Below are 24,279 nucleotides of genomic sequence, written 5' to 3'. Positions count from 1 at the left end.
TACTGGACATGCTACTCCACTCCCTTTCTTTGGCAGCCGCACAGCGATATGCCTTGCTGATAAGGGCCCGAAAGAGCAGGTGCTCCAGTGGATGGCAAGCGCTGCTTCAAGTGGCCTCTCCTCTTCTTCCTCCACCTCAACATCACACACAGTACAGTCCACAGAGGTAGCACCGTAATTACCCATGCTTCCTCTGTTTCAAAACTGTTCAAGGGTCCAACTGACTGTTGCGAACCACAGATGGGCGAGTCTGTAGAACTGTTCACCCATTCTATACCATAGGCGTCAGAAGTGTACTCCAAACATTCACAGAGTCAAGTAGAGGAGGAAAGCATCTACACCGGTGCCCAAATTTTTTTTAGATTGGATTTGTGGCAGGACGGAATAGGATTCGAGCAGGTTCCTGACCTTCATCACCAGACGTTAACCACTGGGGAGGTGATCCTTTTCTTTTTCTTTTAAACATCTTTTTATTGGATTTTTATAAAAGGGAGTGACAGTTTGAAAAATATATCATAGTTTGATAAAGAGTTCAATAGGATATTGTTACATAGAATGCAAAAAATGATTGAACAGTATTCATTAAATTCAGACAATCAAAGGAGGGTTGCAGATATATAGTTGGATATAAAGGAGAGCGGTAATTACCCTAAACATACAGTAGCCAGAAACTGTGATCATTTAGTATGGTAACAATATATCATGTGAACTTAGTGTGATAACCTGAGAATAAACAAATAGGGAATAAACAGGTAGGGATAAGGGGGGGTGAGAGAAAACAGTTAGGAGGGGAAAGTGAAAGGTTATTAGAAGATTTTTAAAAGGGGGGTAGTGTGATGAAGGTTGGGTTGGGTTAGGTTAACGGTCTAAGATGTCTGCGGTAACGTTGTGTGATCTGTAATGTATCTGCGCCAAGGACACCATGACATTGAGAATTGTTTATGCTTTTTTTTTTCCCAGCTAAACAGTTCTTCAAGTCTGTATATTTGCTCCACTTTATTTTCCCAAAGTAAAATATTTGAGGTTTTGTCAGATTTCCACATAGAGGGCACCAGGATTTTGGCTGAGACGAGGAGCTGTCTCAGAAGAGATAGTTTTGATTTAGGGATGCTTTCTGGAAAGAGAAAAAGTAGACAGACTTCTGGTGAAGCTGAAAGTTGTAAATTTAAAATTTTATTCACAACCTGGATTATTTTTATCCAGAAGGGTTTAATTTTTTGACAGTTCCTCCACATATGAAGCATGGTGCTCGCTTCACAGGAGCATCTCCAGCAGTTAGGATTAAGCTCTCTGTTAAATTTGTGGCGTTTTGATGGAATCATATACCACCTGGAAAGAACTTTATAGCCATTCTCTTGTATCTCTTATGATACATCTAGAGGTAGTTTTAGGCGCCAATAGTATTTTTTTTTAACTCAGAAGGGGAGAAGGATCTGTTCAAGTCTAGCTCCCATTTCGAGATAAAGGGAAGTTTATCAGGGATTCTAGCTGAGCATACAGTTATATGAAAAAGTTTGGGCACCCCTATTAATCTTAAGCTTAATGTTTTATAAAAATTGGTGTTTTTGCAACAGCTATTTCAGTTTGATAAATGTAATAACTGTTGGACACAGTAATGTTTCTGCCTTGAAATGAGGTTTATTGTACTAACAGAAAATGTGCAATCTGCATTCAAACAAAATTTGACAGGTGCATAAGTATGGGCACCTCACCAGAAAAGTGCCATTAATATTTAGTAGATCCTCCTTTTGCAAAAATAACAGCCTCTAGTCACTTCCTGTAGCTTTTAATGAGTTCATGGATCCTGGATGAAGGTATTTTTGACCATTCCTCTTTACAATCAAGAATCAGTGATAAAGTTGAAGTTATGCAGGGGATGGATCTTTCAGCAAGACAATGATCCAAAACACCGCTCCAAATCTACTCAGGCATTCATGCAGAGGAACAATTACAATGTTTTGGAATGGCCATCCCAGTCCCCAGAGCTGAATATCATTGAACATCTGTGGGATCATTTGAAGAGGGCTGTCCATGCTCGGCGACCATCAAACTTTACTGAACTGGAATTGTTTTGTACAGAGGAATGGTCAAAAATACCTTCATCCAGGATCCAGGAACTCATTAAAAGCTACAGGAAGCGACTAGAGGCTGGTACCTCTCCCCTAGGATCTGGATAAAGAGGGTTTTAATTGTGGAAGGGATAGATTCCGGGAGAACGGTTTCTGGAAGACCTCTTATTCAGAGATTATTTCGGCGTCCACGGTTCTCTTGGTCTTCAAGGGCTTCAAAAGCCAAGTTTAGATAGTGCTGGCATTTCTGAATGCTATCAGCTGTTGCTACAGAGAAGCTGCATAGTGACTCTTGAGCTGATTCTAGTGTGTCTACTCTGGATCCAACCTGTGTAGTTTCTTGTTTTAGGTCTTTTATTTCTTTCAATAGCGGATCAAGTGCTGATTGAAGAGCCTTGTGGATGAATGAGCGAGATACTGGTCTTGTGTCATGTGTAGTGTCTTCTGTATCACTGTTTTGCTCTTCATTTAAAGAGCTTTTTGAGGTTGGAGTAGAGTTTTTTGAAGGAGGCGGAGTTTTATTTGAAGAAATAGAGGGAGGAATTTTGTTTTTTTTAATAAATTTTTCCATTTCCCCTTTCAAATTTTTTGATTGCAAGCTCGTGTCTCTTGAGGGCCATCTTCCTATTTTGACCATTTTGCAGAAGGTCCTTAGATATAGATTTAAATTTAGAGTTCTGTGTTGAGTATCTTGTAGAATTTAGATGTTATATGTTGAGACAATATTAATAAGTGAGTGAGTGAGTTGGGGTTTTTTGAGATGAACAGTTCTTGGTGCTTAAACCCTTACATCGCAAAGGTTAAGTCAAATGCGGTAAAATTAATGTAAATAGCGTTATGTGTTGTTGTTCTGTCTTGCAGTCACTAGATGTTGCTACAGTTCTTTTGTTAATTAGAGTGGAATGCTTTAGAGAAATAATGCTAATTCCTCAATATTTCAAGGCAAATGCTATTTCAAATTAGTGAAAGAGAGAGTCAATATATATCTTGGTAGGAGCTGTAGAATTATATATATTATATATATAAAATTGTAGAAATAAAGAATTGTAGAATCATAGGTTAAGGTGGGATGTGCATCCACTTCTGTTATACCCCTTCACTCTGTTGGTGGTTTTAGAGAGGTTTGGGTTAATAAGAGATGGGTGCAGAGGCTTGGAGAGGGGGAGATATCTATAGAGTAGAGGTATACCTCTTATTATCTTGCTCTGCGCTGTATTAGCAAAGGTAGCAGAGTGAGTCTCAGCTCCTGTCTCCAGACCCGTCGCTTCTCTTATGGGCCACAGTGCAATCAAGATGGCAGCGGCTCCAGCGGCGGGAAAGCCCCAGACAGCAGGACCAGGGCAGACGAAGCAGTCCTGCAAGGACTCCCGGACCCAAAACCAAAGGAGCAGAAGCCCCCAAATCCTCTGGCAGGCCGTCAGACCAACAGCTGTGACGTGGGCACCCTCAGCAGCAGCATCTGGACTGGTAAGTACTTCTAATATATGCTTTTTTTTTTTTCCTTTTTAGGTCCAGGAATGTCGGTGGGTTCTGTGGATGGGGGTCTACGCTACCTTATGAAGGGGTCGCGGTCTTCACCAGGTCCGGCGTCGCGGTTCGCCACGGGTCTCTGCTGCGGTCCGGCTGAAGCTGCAGACTGCTGCGCAGCACGTGCCGGGTCTACTCCGCCTGTGCGGACAGCCGTGTTCCTGGCCCTGTCTGGAAGCCATATCACTTCACAGCAGCGATTGACTGCCGGCTTGCATCTGGGTACCGGGGTTGAGTCAGATGACGGACGTCCCGCTTCAGAGCTTGGCGTGAGCTCGCTATGTAAGGACGTGCTCCTTAGATTAGTACCTATGGGAAAAGCCGTGGTCCCGGCCTTCCCAGTAGGCCCAAATCTTTTGTGCGAGATCGATTTGTAAAAAAGTCTCTATTTAGGGTCAGATGAGCTTGTAGAGACTTCTAAAGCGTGTGGATGGGTTTGGATGGGAGAAAAAAAAAGAAATAAGGGGATTAGAGGGGATTTAAAAATAGGCTCAGCGGGGAGGTGATCCTGATGAGACTCAGATACCTAGCTCATGTGGATTGTACTGTGCTGTCAGGGCAACAAGAGGAGGAGGGTCACTCTGAGGGCGAGGGAAGGGATAACATATTGGATGATGATGAGGTTGAAGATCCTATTTGGTGTGAACCCAGAGTCAGGCAGCCGAGTAGCTCATCTGAGGAGGTGGAGGAGGAAGACGAAGAGGTTCCCTTCTGCCCTACGGCGCAGACACGGAGTGATGCAAGCATGAGGAGCACTACATCCTTAACCACAGCTGTGGCTGTGGCCAGCAGCGGTCGCAGGTCTGCAGCTTGCATGGGTGGCAAGGGTTGCCTAGCCTGGGCCTATTTTGAGACCACAAAGATTGAGCCAACTCACATTATCTGCAAACTTTGCGATAAAAAAAAACTCAGTAGAGGGAAAAAATGCAACCATTTGACTACTACATGCATGAACCTTCACATGCGCAATCAACATGCGTTACTCTGGCAATCTCACTGTGATAAAATGCGGACCAGTGGACCTCAACAACCACTGCTTCTTCCTCCTCCTCTGTTACCATGCCAAGTATTGGCATGCAGGTCTCCCACTGCTTCTCTCCCTGCTCCAGTCAGGCTGAGTGAGAACCCATCAGCTGTAACGGAAGTGGACATGCATGCTGTTTTTGTTTCACCGAGCACACCACATATTTCTCAATCCACTGCAACATGTCATTATAAGTCATTATTATGGGGGACTTCAACTACCCTGAAATACTTTGGGGGACAGAAACCTGTAGTTCAAGCAAAGGTAATAGGTTTTTGACAACTATGAGAGACAATTACCTTTTACAACTGGTTCAGGACCCAACAAGAAGGGGAGCACTGCTAGACCTAATATTAGCCAATAGGCCAGACCGCATATCAAATATACGAGTTGAGGGTCACTTGGATAATAGTGATCACAAAATAATACGGTTTCATGTAACCTTTAATAAGATGTGTAGTAGAGGGGTTACAAGGACACTAAACTTCAGGAAAGCAAATTTCCAACGGTTGAGAGATGATCTTAGTGCAATAAACTGGGATGATATCCTGAGACATAAAGCTACACAAAGCAAATGGGAGACATTTATTAAAATCCTGAATAGGACCTGTGCACAATATATACCCTATGGAAATAAACATGCTAGAAATAGGAGGAAACCACTATGGCTAAATAAAGCTGTAAGGGGCGCAATAAGTGACAAAAAGAAAGCATTTAGAGAACTAAAGCAAGTAGGTAGTGATGAGGCATTAAATAAATATAGAAAATTAAATAAATTCTGTAAAAACCAAATCAAGGCAGCAAAGATTGAGGCAGAGAGAATCATTGCCAGAGAGAGTAAAAATAACCCCAAAATATTCTTTAACTACATAAATAGTAAAAAACTAAAAAATGCTAATGTTGGCCCCCTTAATAATAGTCTGGGTGAAATGGTGGAGGATGAGGAAAAGGCCAATATGCTAAATTATTTCTTTTCAACCGTATTTACACAAGAAAATCGATGACAGAAAACATGATTAGTGAGAACAAAAATTCTCCATTAAATGTCACTTGCTTAACCAAGCAGGAAGTACGGCGGCGTCTAAAAATCACTAAAGTTGACAAATCCCCGGGCCCGGATGGGATACACCCACGAGTACTGCAGGAATTAAGTAATGTAATAGGTAGACCATTATTTTTAATCTTTAAAGATTCCATAATAACAGGGTCTGTACCACAGGACTGGTATATAGCAAATGTGGTGCCAATATTCAAAAAGGGGACAAAAATTGACCTTGGAACTTCTAGGTCAGTAAGCTTAACCTCTACTGTGGATAAAATTCTGGAGGGTTTCCTAAGAGATGCTATACTAGAGTATCTGAAGAAGAATAACCTCATGACCCAATATCAACATGGGTTTACGAGGGACCGTTCCTGTCAAATTAATCTGATCAGTTTTTATGAGGAGGCAAGTTCTGGACTGGACCAAGGAAATGCAGTGGATGTTGTGTATATGGACTTTTCAAAAGCTTTTGATACGGTTCCACACAAACGGTTGATACATAAAATGAGAACAATGGGGATAGGGGAAAATATATGTATGTGGGTTAAGAATTGGCTCAGTGATAGGAAACAAAGGGTGGTTATTAATGGAAAACACTCAGACTGGGTCTCAGTTAATAGTGGGGCACCACAGGGGTCAGTATTGGGCCCCCTTCTTTTTAACATATTTATTAATCACCTTGTAGGGGGCAAACAGAGTAATATCTCAATATTTGCAGATGACACTAAACTCTGCAGGGTAATCAATACAGAGGAGGACAATTTTATATTACAGGAGGATCTATGTAAACTAGAAGCTTGGGCTGATAAATGGCAAATGAGCTTTAATGGGGATAAATGTAAGGTAATGCACTTGAGCAGAGGAAATAAAATGTATAATTATATGCTTAATTGTAAAACACTGGGCAAAACTGTAACTGAAAAAGACCTGGGTGTATTGGTGGATGACAAGCTCACGTTTAGTGGCCAGTGTCAGGCAGCTGCTGCAAAGGCAAATAAAATAATGGGATGCATTAAAAGAGGCATAGATGCTCATGAGGAGAACATAATTTTACCTCTATACAAGTCATTAGTGCGACCATACTTAGAATACTGTGTACAGTTCTGGTCTCCAGTGTATAAGAAAGACATAGCTGAACTAGAGAGGGTGCAGAGAAGAGCAACCAAGGTTATTAGAGGACTGGGGGGTCTGCAATACCAAGACAGGTTATTACACTTGGGGTTATTTACTGTGGAAAAACGAAGTCTTAGGGGTGATCTTATTACTAAGTACAAGTATATGAGGGGACAGTACAAAGACCTGTCTATTGATCTTTTTACTCTGAGGCCAGAGACGGGGACAAGGGGGCATCTTCTACGTCTGGAGGAAAGAAGGTTTAATCATAATCACAGACGCGGATTCTTTACTGTAAGAGCAGTGAGACTATGGAACTCTCTGCCGCATGATGTTGTAATGAGTGATTCACTTTTAAAATTTAAGAAGGGCATGGATGCCTTTCTTGGAAAGTATAATACTAGAGGTTATATATACTAGATTCCTTGATAGGGCGTTGATCCAGGGTACTAGTCTAATTGTCGTATGGAGTTGGGAAGGAATTTTTTTCCCCAATGTGCAGCTTAGTGTTTGCCACATGTTTTTTTTTGCCTTCCTCTGGATCAACATGTTAGGCTATGGGTTGAACTAGATGGACTTAGTCCTCCTTCAACCTTAAAAACTATGTTACTATGTCCCCCAGCACCTCACTCATGGTCCAGCAGTTTGTCCGTTTCACCGTCCTCCGTCCTCTCTCAGCACTGCAGCCAGCTCTCGGTCCTGCATTTGTGGTCACATAAAAGATCGTTTCCTCCCACACATGACAAAGCTAAGAGGTGGAAATCCACCGTCTCCAATCTGTTGGCCACGGAAATGGTGGTATCAGGCCCCAATTTTTTGAACTATTAACACTCCTGTATGGCTGCTTTTTTACTGAGGAGGTAACCGGAGAACCTGGAGGAAACCCCCGCAAACACTGGGAGAACATACAAACTACTTGCAGATGTTGTCCTCTATCATCATAAAGGAGTTAGCACGTTGTCTAGGAGACCGACCACCGCTGCTGTCTACCTTGTGAGCATTTTGTTGAAGCTTTCAAGGTGTCACGGGTTTACCGAGGTTTACCTTTACAGAGAGACAGAGAGGAGCCAGAAGACCACAGCGTCTGATTCCTCCCACTCCTGCAGTCATTAAAAAGAAGCCTTTCACCTTCATATTAATCGGTGCAGGGGTTAATCTGCTCAGTTGTGAACTCCTGGAAGCTTAACGTGACTTGGGCTAAGTGCCCACGATGCAGAAATGCTGCTGATTTTTTCTGCATCTCCCTGGCAGGAAAAATGCATGCGGTTTTTACATGTGTTTTTCCTGCCAGGTAGAAGCGTTTGTCAAGCGTTTTTGCATGCATTTCTGCATGCGGGTTATCAAGCGCTTTTCCAAGCGATTTTAGCATCACTTGCTAAATGACCTGTCACATGACTAAATGACGTCATGGAAGGTCCTTTTACACCATCGCCAGCCGCCGGGGAGCCAGGACGTACTGTACAGGAGACCGGTGGCCATCAGAAGGTGAGTATAATGTATGTTTTTTATTTTAAATTCTTTTTTTTACAGGTTCTATGGTACCCAGGTCGGGAGGAGAGTCTCCTGTTCTCCAGACCCGGGTACCATCCACACATTGAATCGCTTAATGTGCACATGTAGTCATGCGGATATTAAGCGATTCATTGCAAGTCAATGGCGGCAATTACGCCGCGTGTCCGCAAAAATAATGGATATGCTGCGGATTTTTCCGCAATGATCATCCGCAGTGGAAATTTCAGCAGCATGTGCGCTACGGCAAAAACGCTTGAAAAACGCATAGTGGGAACGCAGCCTTAGGCTCTCAACAGATTTGTCCCGTGCATCTGTAAGGGGGAAGACCGGGGTGTGAGTGCTTTCAGAGCAAGGGATCCGAACTGCCGGGGCCATACCTCTTGTTGCAGGGGGAAGACAGACTGCAAGCAGAGGAGTCATGTGACAGGGAAGCAGGGGGTGTGTCGAGAGAGAGAGAGCTGGGAGGTCAGGTGACAGAGGGACTCCTGGTGTGATGAGAGAGAGGGAGAGAAGAGGACGTTTGCGCGAGAAAGCGAAGCTGGGTCCTGCGGAGCAGAGCAGTGTGAGAGGGTCCAGACTCCTGGCTACAGGACTTGGAGCAAGGGATCCAAGTGCAGTGGACCGGAGGAGTCAAGCTGACTGTAGGGAGAAGAGACACAGGATCCGTGGAGCTGAGCACGTGAGGTGCACTGTTATGGACTAGGGGCTCAGCGGGTAAAACCAGAGACCGCCCGCTGCCGCCAGAAGACGGAGCATTGTTTGGGCGGGGAAGTCTGAAGACTGCGTCACCAGCACCAGCTGGCAACTGCCTTGTAGAGGACACAAGTCAGCTAAGTGAAAAAACGGTCGTTTGTTACCGGTTTGTCTCTGCTACATCTAGTTAAACTGAAAACTGTCAGTTATAGACTAATACCTACTATTTCCCCATATTTTCCCCTGTTACTCCCTGCGTGGAGATTCACCTTGTTATCATAAACTTTCCCTGTTTATTAACCCTGTATTGTCTGCTCTGTGCTTCTGTGTCACTGCATCTAAAGTACCTGTGTTACACATCATCCCTACTGTGATAACACTGTACCCCAACACATCAGACTGTTGCCTGCCGTGGAAACCATGAAAAGCAAGCTGCAGACCCACTTCTTGTGACAAGCATACAATCTGCGGTAACCCTCGCTCCAGCATACCGCTGCATGACTAGCTGTACCCTGACCTATTGTACCCTCACCCATGCCTTGTAGATTGTTTGTGCACCCTCGCGGGCAGGGTCCTCTCCCCTCTTGTACCAGTCGGTGAGTCACCGATGGTGATTCCTTTTGACATGTAAAGTGCCACGGAATGAATGTCCCTGTAATAGTAATAATAATTATAGTACTTGTACTCTGAGTCAATTGATTGGACTTTCCAGGTGTCTACCCCTTATTTGATGTGTTTTGGCAGCTTTTGGGCCCTATTGAAGGTGTTGTGTATGTGTTTTTTTTTGTCCCATTAAATTCTATGGCATTTGGTAACGTTCGATGAATAATTCGCCGAATTTGCAATATTCGCCGATCGTAATCTGAATCAAATATTGAAACATTCGCTCATCTCTACTGTTAATCTTATTTTTCTTTCTTAAATTAATATGTGGAGATTCCGGCAAGGCAATCAGGGCGCAGGAACCATCCACAGCGTCCAGACACATGGGCTTGTGTCATTGGCTGCTAAAGTCAAATGTCTCTCTCCATATAAAGAGCGGACATGTTGTTTTAGTGCCAATTTGTCACATGCGCGATCAAAATGCATTAGTCTGGGAATCTCACAGTGATAAAATGAGAACCAGCAGGCCTCACCATTTGTTGGCCATCCCATCAACCGCATCTTCTGCTTTTTCCTTCTCAGTCACCATGCAAAGTGTTGTCACACAAGTCTCCGGCCACAGTACCTCCACTTGTTTACCCACTCCAGTCAGGCTGAGTGAGAGCCCACCAGCTGTAATGAGAAACACCTTTCAACAGTGCAGAGCGAATCCTCCCATCTCCGTACTGCACAGCCAGGGCTCACCGCAATCAGGCAGTGTTAAAATGAAGAGTTGTGGACAGCTATCCAGACTGAGTTTTAGCAATGGCTGTGTCCACTGAATATGGAGCCAGGGAAGCCTGTGTGTGCCAACGGTGTGAACCTGGTGGCAGCCCTACGCCGTGGCAACCTCCCACACATGCCTTGCATGGCTCACTTCCTCAACCTGGTGGTACAGCAATTTGTCCGCCACTATCCTGGCCTGGATACACTGCTGCAGAAAGTGCGGTTGCTGTGTGCTTACTTCTGCCTTGCGCACTTCGCAGGTCATCGACTTGCATCGATACAGAGGTCTTTGGCCATACCGGTTAACCGGTTGATATGGGATGTGCCAACACGGTGGAATTCCACCCTGCACATGTTGCAGCGACTGTGGCAGTATAGATCATGCACATATATGAGAAATTATGTACCCATAATATACCTGTCAATAGAGAAGCCACCCTTCAGTCACTGCCACTTGTGCGCCAGCCCCTGTGTGCATATATGTGCATGATGTATAAGTATGTACTAATTATGTACCTATCATTATTATGACACCTGGTGGTGTCACATTTTACCATACTATATAATCAGTTACCACTTTGTGGTTTCTATGTATGTTTATCCACTAAATTACGTAATTGTATTTGCATAATAAAATTCATATACTTTGATAAAATACTTCTTTTGGATCATCATTTCTTGAGCCTGGTGGCTCTTCCTGATTATCTTATTGTTTTATGATGATTCCTCTACATTTGAGGTCCTAGGTGGGCAGATGTGAATGATGGAGTATAATAATATTTTTATACTGATACTGCCTAAATCTGTTAGATATCTTTTGCTAATACAGACTTAACCAAAGTGACTTGCAGCTTTAATTGACAAAAGGATGCTCTACAAAGTACTGACTTTACGGGAGTGAATAGTTATGCACAATGAAGTTTTCAGTTACTTTATCCTATGTGTTGTTTGCTTTACAATAAAAAGAAAACCAAATGGTCACAGTTGTAGGCATGTTCTGATGCAAACCCTCAAACAAAACAGTGAAATTCCAGGTAGTAAAGAATGAAAAATGCCAAGGGGGGGTGAATACTTTCAAAAGCACTGTATTAGAGCAACTGACATAAAGGAAGGATGGGGGCAAAGCAAAATTAGCTGTAAGTGAGGAGGGGGTGATTGTTTCTTTGCCTATAAAAATAATGGTATATTTCAGTATGTTTGATAATACAGTTTAACAGCACTGAATAATTTTGTACATTTAGCAGTTGTATAAACAATGGACCAGTAGGTGGTGCTAAAGCGCTGGGTTTTAATATTTACTGCACACACTGTGTATAACATTCATTGCTCCATTGTTTGTGCTTACTTTTAGTGGCATATTATAGTTCTACTTAATATCTTAGCAATAGTATATAAATCATACTAATTATATTTCACTAATTTAGGAACTAATTTAGTGTTCTTTTTTAAAGTTTGCAAGACATATAAAGAAATCTGAAGGTCAAAAAACTCCAAAGGTTGAACTTCAAATATCAATATATGGCGTGAAAATTCTTGAGCCAAAAACAAAGGTAGGCACTTTGTAAGAAATGCAGAATTAGTTAATATGTTGTCAAAATGTTTTTTTTTTGTTCATTATTTTATGTGCCGTTGTCACAGGTTCTACAACAATAGTAGACAAAATTATATATGTACAGTATAATGAAATAAAGCTATCTACAATCAGTACATCCAAACTCAATTTAGAGTAGGGATAAGAAGGGCTTCTAGATCACATAGGATTTTTCTTACCATAGGTAAAATATGCCATCACGTCAGATCAGCTAAGGTCTGACTTCCAAGACTCTCCCACTCTGAGACTAAGGGGGCTAGAGCTCTTTTTCAGTGCTGTGGTTCCCTCATAAGTTTACCCTGTACAGGGGTGGTACCACGCACTGGTTGTGGAGGGAACTGCAACACAGTCCAATTCACTGAAATATTTAAGAGATACTAAGCAAAATGCAGCAGAATTCTGGAATGTATTGCACCTAAAAATAGGGAATCTGCCATGCGCAAAGTGTATGTTGTGGCTGTTTACACACCAAATATATTTCAATAGTGTTTAACAGTGCTGAAATATGTGATTGTCTCTGTATTCCAACCAAGAGGTAGGTTGTATTGGGAAAAATACTCAGTAACCAATATATTGTGTCAATTAATATGCTATAGAAATGAGTAATAGAAGTAAAGATCAAGTAAGCTTTTGCATGATTCTGACAAAACAACAGATTTGTAGCACTCTGGCCGAGAACAGAGGGGTAATTTCCTGCTGATCGCCTCCATTTTTGGTTGGTGAAAGGCTAAGGGTGCTATGTTAGAAAATGGGTGGAGCTTAAAAAGTTTTCCCAACTGGGCTAACTACCACCCATCCAAACTAATGGGGGATGCAATCATCCTGCGATATCAATTGATTGTATGTAACAACACAAGTCCGATGTGGTAGGGTTCAACCATTTTGGATGCATTTTATATTCTGTCTTGAAAATAATCCAAAGTAAATGAAGCATGAAAGCAAAAACTGATATAATAAAGTCTGCCCTAAGAACTGTTTACTTGCAAGTCGTTATTTGGATGTGGTTCAGACATAAGAACTTAATTACAGTGGTATTTTCTGTTCTAAACTTTCCAGTTCTACATAAAGGGAATCCATCATCAGAAAATGACAAGTTGTTTAAAGCAATACTAAATATAGAAATGAATGATAAAGGAGAACCAAAAAAAACAAAAAACTTTCTGAAACAGTCTTGTCAGATTCTAGCAGAGAACACAGGCCTGAATTCCTGATCTTTTTATTTTATGCCAGAGAATGGCTGCGAGTGTAAGTGTTAGCAAATAGGTATAGCTTCTCAACTTGGCAAGTTATCACCTATCCACAGCATAGGTCAAAACTTGGAGATCACTGGGGTTTCCACCGCAAGGATCCCCACCAATTCCCTACTGAAATAATGTGGTGGTCATTGCCTATGGGACTTGCTTAGATAGCTGGGGGTGGGGCACAGTAATGGGAATCTTGTGGCTAGGCAATAACCTGTTGAGTTGAGAATAACTATCTTTGATAGAAAGATAGGGAGCTGGTAGCAGATTTCCTGGAACATGCACAAAAATGTATTTATATACTGGATTTCTTGGTTATAATTGTAATATAAAGCAAAATAGCATCAATGTAAAGGAAACGATTAAGAACAGAAATACTGGAATTATTTAAAGAGGACATTTTGCCTTACAAACTATGTTTTTGCACACAGTAGCAGGAATATACGTAAAAAGGCATTTTTGTTTTTCTCCACTTAGTTGTGTTTCTCACAATAGACTGACATTTCTTTTTCTGTAGAGATTAATATAATATCTTAATATTATCACAGGCAGGGTTACAGTGAAAGGTAAGATCTCTATTATAAAGCTGGAGTCTGCTATCACGGAATCACACCTCATCCGATCGCAGAAACCACAAAAAGATGGGTGCCCACAACATTATGTACCAAAAATAAAATAATATACAATTAGACTTCAGTATGTAGCTTTACTTAGAACACATTTAAGAGATACATGTAATTTAAAGGAACCTTCATCGTCGAGAAATGCTATACGACAACTCAGCAGGCCCTCGATACCATAGGGTGGCAGAGTTGTCATTCACAGTATCCATAGGGCACCATGAGTGGTGGAATCATGACAGAAATTAGTTAAATGACTTTCTTTTGCACTAGTCTTTAGAACTATTTATCACTAATTGGACAACCCATTCTCAGTTAGATATCAAGAGGAAGTGAGAGTTTAAGCTGCCCGCTTAATCCTCTTGATGTCTGATTTGTCTGAAGGTGGGCAGAATGAAGCAAGCCCTGATTGGCCGCATGGACCGCATGGCACAACAATGTCACACGATTCCTGAGACAGCGAGTGCCAACACTGCAGGAATATGAGTGTTATTTTACTGGGGGAAAACATACTGATTGAGATGGGGTTGTCCAAGTAGTTGACCCCCATAATGATGTTTCAGAAGAATTCTGGTTCTCATATAAAGATCACAAGAAAGTAATATGTGTAGACCATCTTCTTCCAACCTACCTGGTTTCTTTATTATTATAAAGTAGCAATTCTGATCAGGTTGCACAGTATTGCTGTTGTAACGTTGTCACTTTACAATAGATTTGTCCTCATATCGGCATGACTATGAAACTACTATTTATAGTGTTATAGTTTTCTTTCATTGTGTGTTGCATAACCAACAAGGTAAGTACAACTTATTATGGTTTGAGACTTGTCATTTCTTAGAATATTGACGAGGACATTGTGGAGGTTTCTGTGTTGTATGCCAGCTTTGCCAGTTAGGGCATGTGTAGCACCCCGAGAGTTCGGCCGCTACAGGGGTATTGCACCTCTGCCAGAGGTGTGATATTCCACTCCCGGGTAAGGATGGAGTATGGACCAGGGCTCAGTTAGCTGCATGCATCACACACACCCCATTTCCGGGGGACAGCTCAACAGTGCTCCCATTTATACAGTAATGCAAGCACGACAGACCATGTCCCTGGCTGGAGTGGGGAGGGGGGAGGAAAATTGAGTGATGTAGGAGCAGAAGGCGACGGTGTCGGTAGCATAGGAAGGAGCTCATTGGGTGCTGGTCACCTGAGCTCACACTCAGAGGGGAGGTATAAAAGGTGGGCACCATCTTAGGACAGGAGTCAGTTCAGACAGGGAGCAGAGGCTCTGTAGGAGCTCTGCTCAAAGGCAGGCCTAGGGTGAAGGCCAGAGCCTGGGAGGAGAAGGAGAAGTAGGCGTGGAGAAGAGGCCGAGGGAAGGAGGAGAAGAAGGAACAGGAAAGGAGGAGAAGTGACAGAGAAACAGAAGGGCTCAGAAACAAGAAGGCAGATGGGACCCTAAGGACCAACGTGAAATCGGGTGACGGGTCAGGCAAGAAAAGGGTACCGGATCCCAAATTGGTGGAGGTAAATTATCCCTCAGCCAAGAACCGGAGGTCGTGATCATCACTTGGTGCGACCCCCTGCTAAACCTTGCTAGGAAGGCACCATATAGGATAGCGGGAAACGGGGCCCACGTTTACCCGCATAGATCCGCGGCAGCTGGACAAAAGCTTGGTCACTGGTGGGGCACGAGCCAGAGGAAGGATAGAAGGGAGTCCTGTGCTATACTCCTGAATGACCTGGGGGTTGACCGAGCCCCTCACCTGGTGGACGCAGCGCAGTTCGGGCCGTCATTACCGGCAGAAGTGACTTGGAGTATACGAACTGTGAGTAAAAGACCCTGGACTGCAACACGTTGTCTTTGCATTTCTTGCCGCGCCAGCACTACTGGTGCTGGGACGCCCTGCACTTCAATCCCCACCATCTGCGCTCACTGCCCTGAGGCTACACTCTTCCCGTGGGGGGTTATACTATCTCAGCTGCACACACCATCAGCCTCAGTGGACTGCCTTGCAGCGGCGGTTCATAATAGCCGCAATCCACGGGTGGCGTAGTCGGACATTACCTAAAACATATAAAAGATTGCCACTGGTCTGACCACCCTGAGCCACGGGACCGGGTCGCCACTACTACTCCCAGCATTGCCCTGAAGCCCGGTCCTGAGTGCCCCACGGCCCAGGGGGCGAGTCACATGCATAGTTCAGTTGACTTGTGCTGTGGTTAAATACAAAACCTTTACATTTTATTATGTGGGCATTTTGAAGGAGCTCCGCAGACACTAGCGCCATTATTTCTCTACCACAGTTATTTCATGGAATATTATTACAAACATCTGTGAAGAAGGAAAAAGGAAACCCACATGTAATGGCTTAAACCAGAAATGGGCTCTCGATACACCACATTTACAGTATATGCGGAATTATAATACCAGAGACAGAAACTTTCCTTAGTTTTTGATGGCCACTTGAATGTTTCTTTCATTGCTAAAACCCAGTGGATTTTAATGAGTCATTTTTTCCATGTTTGTGTTAGCAGAGTAATCCCCTGAGTCGGGACAACTTCCTTATTTATTCTCACTTAAACAAGCAATGCAGATTGTTTTCTTAGGCTGAGACATGCTTAGTTTCACATATACACTTTTTAGGAATAGCAGTATACTAGAAGTTATATTAAGTGTCATTAAAAGTACAAGGCATATTTACTTAGCAATTTCAATAATAATTTGTCATTTCACTAGATAATTAGTGTCACAAATTGTGACTAGAGCATAAAACTAATGCTTAGAAGACCTTCTTTACACAACCCTTAATATCCTTACTATATTAAGGCTTAATTTACACCAACAGATAATTACGTAAAGAGTTTGTCTGGTCCAAACCGACAAATCTGCAGTCCATCTATGTGACTGCAGACTTATGAATCCCCCCAGGTATAAGTTATACATACCCCCGGTGAGGAGCCCACTAGACGGCCGAGTCACTACATGGGGCGCGGCTTCAGCTCAATACAAGTGTATGGAGCGAGGCCGCGCTCACTGGCTGGGGAGTATGTATAACTCATACATACCCTCCGTTCCCAGGCCTGAAATCAGAGAATCCCCGCAGTGCACTGTACGTGCGCTGGGGGGGTCCAAGCCAACCCCTTTAAACAATGATAGGGTCTATCACAGTGATCAAAAGCCAATAATTAGTCAATCAAATCCCCCTTTGTCATAAAAATAAAAATCATTTTTTGCCATTAGAGTTGGGGTTAGGGTTAGGCTTAGGGTTGTGTTAGGGTTACAGTTGGGGTTAGAGTTGTGTTAGGGTTAGAGATAGGATTACGGTTGTGTTCGGGTTAGGCTTGGGGCTGGTGTTAGTTTGGGTTAGGATTGTTTTTCTTTCAAAAGTTTAAAAAAAATGATGATATGGTGACTAGTGTTGATTGCAATGGGTGCTTGGGTATACACTGAGTATCACGGGTGTTCGAGTGAGATGCTCGAGTTCCCACCCTCCATGTTTCACGGCTGTAATGACTACGTATTCAGTATGATTACCTAATGATTACCCTCCGGCGGTTCTTGCTTGCTCTGCCTTGCTCACCACTCCGGCGGTTCTTGCCTGCTCTGCCTTGCTCACCGCTCCGGTGGTTCTTGCCTGCTCTGCCTTGCTCACCGCTCCGGCAGTTCTTGCCTGCTCTGCCTTGCTCACCGTTCTGGCGGTTCCTGCCTGCTGTGTCTTGCTCACCGCTCCGGCGGTTCCTCTCTGCTCCGCCTTGCCCACCGCTCCGGCGGTTCCTCTCTGCTCTGCTTGTCTACCGCATCTGTGGTTCTGTTCCTGAATCCCAGTCTGTACTGGACCCTATCCAGCCTGTGCTCCAACCTGCTAGTACCTCTCCGTCTGCACGCCAGCTGTACTTGTCAGTACCCTCCTGTCTGCATACCAGCCGTGCCTGCCAGTATCCTCCTGTCTACACTCCAGCCGTGCCTGCCAGTGCCCACCTGTCTGCATGCCAGCCGTGCCTGCCAATACCCACCTGTCTGTGTGCCAGCCTAACCTGCCTGTTCCTGTATTCCCCGGTGTGGGTCAACAGCCGTGTCCGGGGTCTGGCCTGGAGTAGCACCTGGTCCCTCTGCTCGGTTCTTCCCTGGTGCACGGCGTCGTTAGCCGTCGTGCGACCTTGGTCGGATCGGGTAGATACTTAGATACGCCCCTCCAGGCACTCTCCGGTTCATGGCACAGTTGAATCACTAAATCACGCACACGCCAGTCAGCCTGGGCGTGTGCATAACATTATCAAATGTGTAGTATCTTTGGGTTCAAAATCCTCATTATACCCCTGGATAAAATCCTTGAGGGGTGTAGTTTTCAAAATGGGGTTCGTTGTGGCGGGTTTCTGCTGTTTAGGCACCTTAGGGGCCCTGCAAATGAGACATGGTGCCCGCCATCTTTCAGCCAAATTTGTGTTTCAAAATTCAAATATTGCTCCTTCCGCCCCAAGCCCTGCCGTTTGTCCAAACAAAACTTTTTTACTACATGTGTGGTATCGCTGTGCTCGTAAGAAATTGGGTATCAAACTGTGGGGTCCACTTTTCGGTGTTATCTCTTGCAAAAGTGAGAAATTTGGAGTTACATCAACTTTTTCAATAGGACGACCTAATGCTATCAAAATATGTATTTTACCTGTGGGTTCAAAATGCTCACTATACCCCTGGATAAAATCCTTGAGGGGCGTAGTTTCCAAAATGGGGTCACTTGTGGGGGTGTTTCCACTGTTTAAGCACATCAGGGGCTTTCCAAACATGACATGGTGTCCGCTCTTGATTCCAGCCAATTTTGAGCTCAAACAGTCAAACGGTGCTTCTTCCCTTCCAAGCCCTGCCGTGCACCCAAACAGGGATTTTCACCCACATATGGGGTATCGACATGCTCAGACGAAATGGCGCAACCAATTTTGGGGTCCATTTTCTCTCATTACCCTTGTGAAAAGTAAAGTAAAATTTTTGCTAAAAAAAGGTTAAATATTCATTTTTTTTGCTTTAGTTCCTGTGAAACCCGTGAAGGGTTAATAAACTTATTGAATGTGGTTTTGAGCACCTTGAGGGTGCAGATTATAGAATGGTGTCACTTTTGAGTATTTTCTGTCATATAGCCCCTCAAAGTCACTTCAAATGTGCTGTGGTCTCTAAAAAATAAAAAATAGGTTTTGAAAATGTTATTGCAAAAATTGAAAATTGCTAATAAACTGTTAACCCTTATAACTTCCTGACAAAAAAAATTGTTTCAAAAATTGTGCGAATGTAAAGTACATATGTGGGAAATGTTATTTATTAATTTATTTTCACCAAATTTCCATTATTTTTCACAAATAAACGCAAATCATATCTCAGAATCAGTGGAATCCGTTGAAGCATTCCAGAGTTATTACCTCATAAAGTGACAGTGGTCAGACTTGTAAAATTTGGCTTGGTCATTAAGGTCAAAATTGGCTCGGTCAGTAAAGGATCATCGAATTAGCGAAGCAAACACATGTTCAATAATCACGAATATGTACTCATTCTAATGCTCCAACTGCTACTGTCTCATTTATTGCCTTGGAACATGATCAAACCCATTTAGGACTTGAATTTTTAGTTCATGAGGAGAATTGTATTCACGGCACCCACCACATAAATCTTCATCCAAGATTTCTGTTTATTTACATAAGATGCATAAAGGAAATATACGGGAGACAAACATGCAGTAGCAACTAACAGCTGTTTCACATCCTCAGATAATATGGACAAGGGGACCTAACAGCAGGCAGGTAAGTATTAACTAACTTTGCACAAACGTTGCTCAGACACCTCTCAACAGGTGGAGGTGCCTTAAGCAGTAAATGTATCCCAGCTATTGGCGCGTGCACCCTAAGTGCGCTGCCAGAGGATTTGTCAGGCATTGACAGACCCTGGGGAGTGGGAGCGGAGGCAGGAGATGTGTACGGGCAGAGACACACAAGGACGCCGGCGCTACAATTATTAAGAACGTTAGAATCTGATGGGTTTATCGGCCAGTGTGAATGCAGCTTAAATGGGTTGTCAGGCCTTAGGCTACAAGTCTGCAGTCACTCTATGTGACTGCCGACTTGTGAATCTTCACATCGCGTGCACTGAGCGCTGTGACGATTTTCCAATGCCAGCTGGAGCAGAAGTCATGAGACCTCAAATATTAGATTTGCACTCTTTGGGCCACATTCTGACTAGACTGTATCCAGCCTCGCTCAATACAATTGCATTGATCATGACCATGTTCATCTATTTAGCTCATGACTGCATGTATATAAATCACATACTTGTGGTCACATGACTCCCGCACCTGGAGCCTGCATTGTAAAATCTGCGCACACTGAGCGCTGTGAGATGTGAGGATTTACAAGTTTGCAGTCACAAAGTCTTACTGCATACTTGTAGCCTAAGGCCTGACAACCTTTTTAAAGCACATAAGTAACAATTTAACAATAGCAAAAACATGCAATATGAATTTATATTGATGGTTGAGCAAAAAGAACAATGACCAAGCAGATGCATTTTTGAAAATGTAATTGTTTCTCCTCTTATTCTCAGTGGATTCTTATAGACATTTTGTTTTTATCTAATTAGTTTTCCTACTCGAAAAGAAAACATTTTTGTGAATTTTCATTTTTATAAATAAATGTATTGAGACGCAATAATAGGACAGTATAAACCGCATTATATGCAATTATCTGCAGAGAAATTTTACTGTAAAACATTTATAATGTGCTAATAGGCTCATAGTAATTATGTGAGGACTAGAGATGAGCGAACATTTTCAGAAATTGTTTGTTTTTTCAAATTCGGCATGAACGTTGCACATTCAAATTAGTCATCGGACACCAGAGCATTTTTCCCAAAATCGGCAAAAGTCGAGTACGAACCTGAAGATCCCTGGTTTCCCACGCTGTCATCTGCGTGACAGCACGAGAAACAGGGGCTTTAATCTGCACAGTTACCACCGGTCACAGCGCTGCGGGATCACACTGTCAGATGTCAGCGTGATCTCACAGCTGTCACTGTGACCCGCGGTAAAAACCTTACTGAAAGCCACAGTCGCCAACTGATGGGACTACTTCTCCCTTCAGCCGGTGCCCGCTTTCACTATTAACAGCGAGCGCAAGCACCGCCGATGAGAAGAGTAGTCTCATCAGTCGGCGCTTGTGCAGTAAAAAAAGTTAAAATTAACAAATAATTATTTAAATAAAAAACACATTGTACTCACCTACACCTAATCACCGATGGCCTTGTCCTCTGTAATAAAGAAAAAAATAATAAACCACCATAATCCTCACCTATCCGCCGTAGTCCAAATAATCCAGATTGCCCCATGGCGATCTGATCATTGATAGCACAGTCACATCTCCAGATGTGGTTGTTCTATCTGACAGCCGGCGATACAGTGACAGGAGCGCGATTGCTCCCGCAGTGTATTGCAATGAGCTGCTGTGAGAGAGGTCACACAAGTTCATCATTTAATGAACTCCTGTGACCTTACTTACGGCACCAGCGCTGCATGAGAAAATTCTCATGCAGCGCTGGTGCCGTGAGATCACAGGAGTTAATCAGCTATTGAACTCACGTGACCTCCCGGCAGCTCAGCACTAAAAACTGCAGGAGCGATGACGCTCCTGTCAGTGTATACCCGGATGCCAGATAGAGCAATCACATCACTGACTGCTGATGAGGATGTTCTATCAATGACCCGATTACAATGGGACAGGTGAGTTTTGTATTGCTTTATTATTTTATTTTTGTTACAGGAGACATGGGCTTCAGTGGATTAGGCGTTAGGTAAGTAAAATTGTTTTTTGGTAAAATAAGTATTATAAATAAAGGAGTCTGTGTCATTATTTCAAATAAAGTACTTTATTTTGGGTGTTTGTTTTTTTTTCTTAAATTTCACTATGGGGTTAGGAATGGGGGTGTCTTATGGATGCCGCTCCATTACTAACCTGAGCTTTATGTCATCTGCCAATACAATGTAGATCTAAATGTGGGGAACAGAGCGCACAATAGGGTGATACCCTATGGAGGGAGAGTAAGAGAGTGCTGGTTACACTCACCTGATGGAGTTGTGACAGGCACATCTCCTATGAAGGCATGAAGAAAAAAACAGGTGCTGCTGCCCCGTGGCTGGACTATGACTTGACTACATGGGTTTTTTCCAGAAACAAGCAGCAATAGATGTTGCAGAGTGAAAATTCAAGTATACAATACAATACTTTTTAGTGCCTGTACATTGTGCCCAACTTGTACTTCTGGAGATATGCACCCCATAAATTAAGTGGGCGCTCCTCGCCACAGTAAGGCCAAACATGTTGACACTAATTGCAGTTTAGGCCCACTGTGGGGCTCAGGAGAAGGGGGCATTTGGATTTGGGAGTTCAGATTTAGCGGGATTTCTTTTGGTGGGAGCCATGCCAGTATTACAGAGCCTTTATGCTACCAGTAATGTGGACACCCCCTATATTTCTGTTAAAAAAATGATGGACCTGACTAGGGACTTGTTTTTTGTGGGTTGAGTAGAAACTTTTGGATCAGTTCACATTTATCCTGCGCTTTAAGCTGAGCACTTTTATCGGTGTTTCCATCTAAATCTACAAAATACCGGATTCAGATGAAACCCCTGATCTATTCACTATAATGAGGCAGCAGAGTTACTCTGGAATCTGTATTGGTTCCTTACGGCGGTATCCAGCTTTTAAGAGATTCACAAAACTGTAGTTGACCTAGCTTTTATGCACGCTTAAAAAGACTGACATGACCGGATCATAGTCCAGGCAGAGACCTCAGTGTCTCCATCTGTCTCATTATAGGGAATCTTCCACTGGAGGATTTTTTCTGAATCACGTATTTCAGAGATTTACACGGAAACCCCGGTGTAAGTGCAGGATAAATGTGAGCCGAGCCTTACTGCAATCTTTGCGAGGCAGAATGAACAAATCAATAGCAGGTCAAGAATTGCTTTTATTTATTTTTTACACCATTCCTCATGCAATATAAGTGATAAGATGACTTTATTCTTCGGGTCAGTGCAATTACAGAGATACCAGATTTATATATATATATATATATATATATATATATATTTTATGTTTGGCCACTGTCACACACTAAAAAAAAACCTTTTCCTTTACAAAAACAAGTTTCGCATCGCCATATTTTGAGAGCTATAGTTTTTCTATATTTCTTCCCGCAGTCATGTGGGGGTTTGTTTTTTCCTGGACGAGTTGATGTTTTTATTGGTTCCATTTTTGGCCACATAAAATTTTTTGATTGCTTTCTATTCCAATTTTTGTGAGACAGAATGGACAAAAACCAGCAATTCAGAAATAGATTTTTGGTGGTTTTTATAATGCCGTTCACCGTGTGGAAAAAATGTAATAAGGCAGCTTCATTCTTTGGATCAATATAAATACAGCAATACCACATTTATATAATTTATAATTTATTTACAAAATAAAAACTATTTCATAGCAAAAATATTATTTTTGCTTTGCTTTATTCTGAGATGTACTGCAATGCATGAAACCTGTCAGATGACAGATGACACTGGCAGATCGCTTGTTAGATCCTGCCTATGGCATTATTTGACCTCCGCAAGCAATGACAACCATTGGCTCCCCGTGATTTTGTCACTTGGGTGCTGATGGGAGTGTGAGGGAGCCCTGTCCCTCTCATAACCTTTCAAGTGATAGTTATAGTCGACCAAAACACACAGTCGTCATTGGAAAAGAAGTCAGGAGTGTTTAACATTTTCATATAACAGTCTACAAAAGACCTGACCATACAAGAATGTGCCCCGTACATTCTCAGAAAGTTTGTTATTCCCCTGTGTAGCAGCCAATGTGTACAATGGCCGATATGTACAAAATTGTTTGTTCATCATATGTTCTAATATCAACCTAATTCTAACTAATGTGTATGGCCATGTTTAGTAGAAAAAAATTAGTCTGCACTCAAATAAAACAAAGTTGGCGAGGTGTCGAGGGAGTAGGTACTAACCTAATAAGTTCTTATAGAAATATCCACCGCACTCTCCAAATATAGATTACAAGGTAATAGATGTGAATTAAATAGTATAAATCCAATAAAGCAAAAAGCGACTTAGGTAAGACTTAGGTAGACGTTTCGACCCAGACTGGGTCTACATTTATACATATATATATAAAGTGGAGAAATATAAAATAGCATAATATAACTCCATGTATGGGTGATTATAATGCAGACAAAGCCAATATTAGAATCCAGAATGCATAGACAAAATAGGCATTTATATTTACTGAAAATATCCAAGTGAAAAAAAACTGAGAAATCTCTAGTAAGAATTATTGGTCTATTATAAGAATAGAGTTAATATAGTCGGAGAGAGCAAACACATATTATATGAAAAGGACATACAGTTGTGCTCAAAAGTTTACATAACCCGACAGAATTTTTCCTTTCTTGGCCTTGTTTCA

At 42.6% G+C, this 24,279-nt stretch overlaps 1 protein-coding gene across 20 annotated transcripts in view; it reads left to right on the top strand.

Annotated features, from left to right (window-relative positions):
• The window catches only part of GULP1 (GULP PTB domain containing engulfment adaptor 1), a 1,414,565-nt gene that overhangs the window by 1,049,661 nt on the left and 340,625 nt on the right, over nucleotides 1–24,279 (top strand). For all 20 annotated transcript variants that reach the window (XM_073646319.1, XM_073646318.1, XM_073646301.1 and 17 more), the window contains one exon: nucleotides 11,800–11,898. In XM_073646319.1, coding sequence (XP_073502420.1) covers nucleotides 11,800–11,898 — 99 coding nt within the window. The remainder of the gene's footprint in view (nucleotides 1–11,799; nucleotides 11,899–24,279) is intronic.

Source organism: Phyllobates terribilis, unplaced genomic scaffold (genome assembly GCF_046119375.1).
Source record: "Phyllobates terribilis strain yellow unplaced genomic scaffold, ASM4611937v1 Scaffold_9__5_contigs__length_417890890, whole genome shotgun sequence".
NCBI lineage: Eukaryota > Metazoa > Chordata > Amphibia > Anura > Dendrobatidae > Phyllobates > Phyllobates terribilis.
This window is presented reverse-complemented; position numbering and strand designations above follow the sequence as displayed.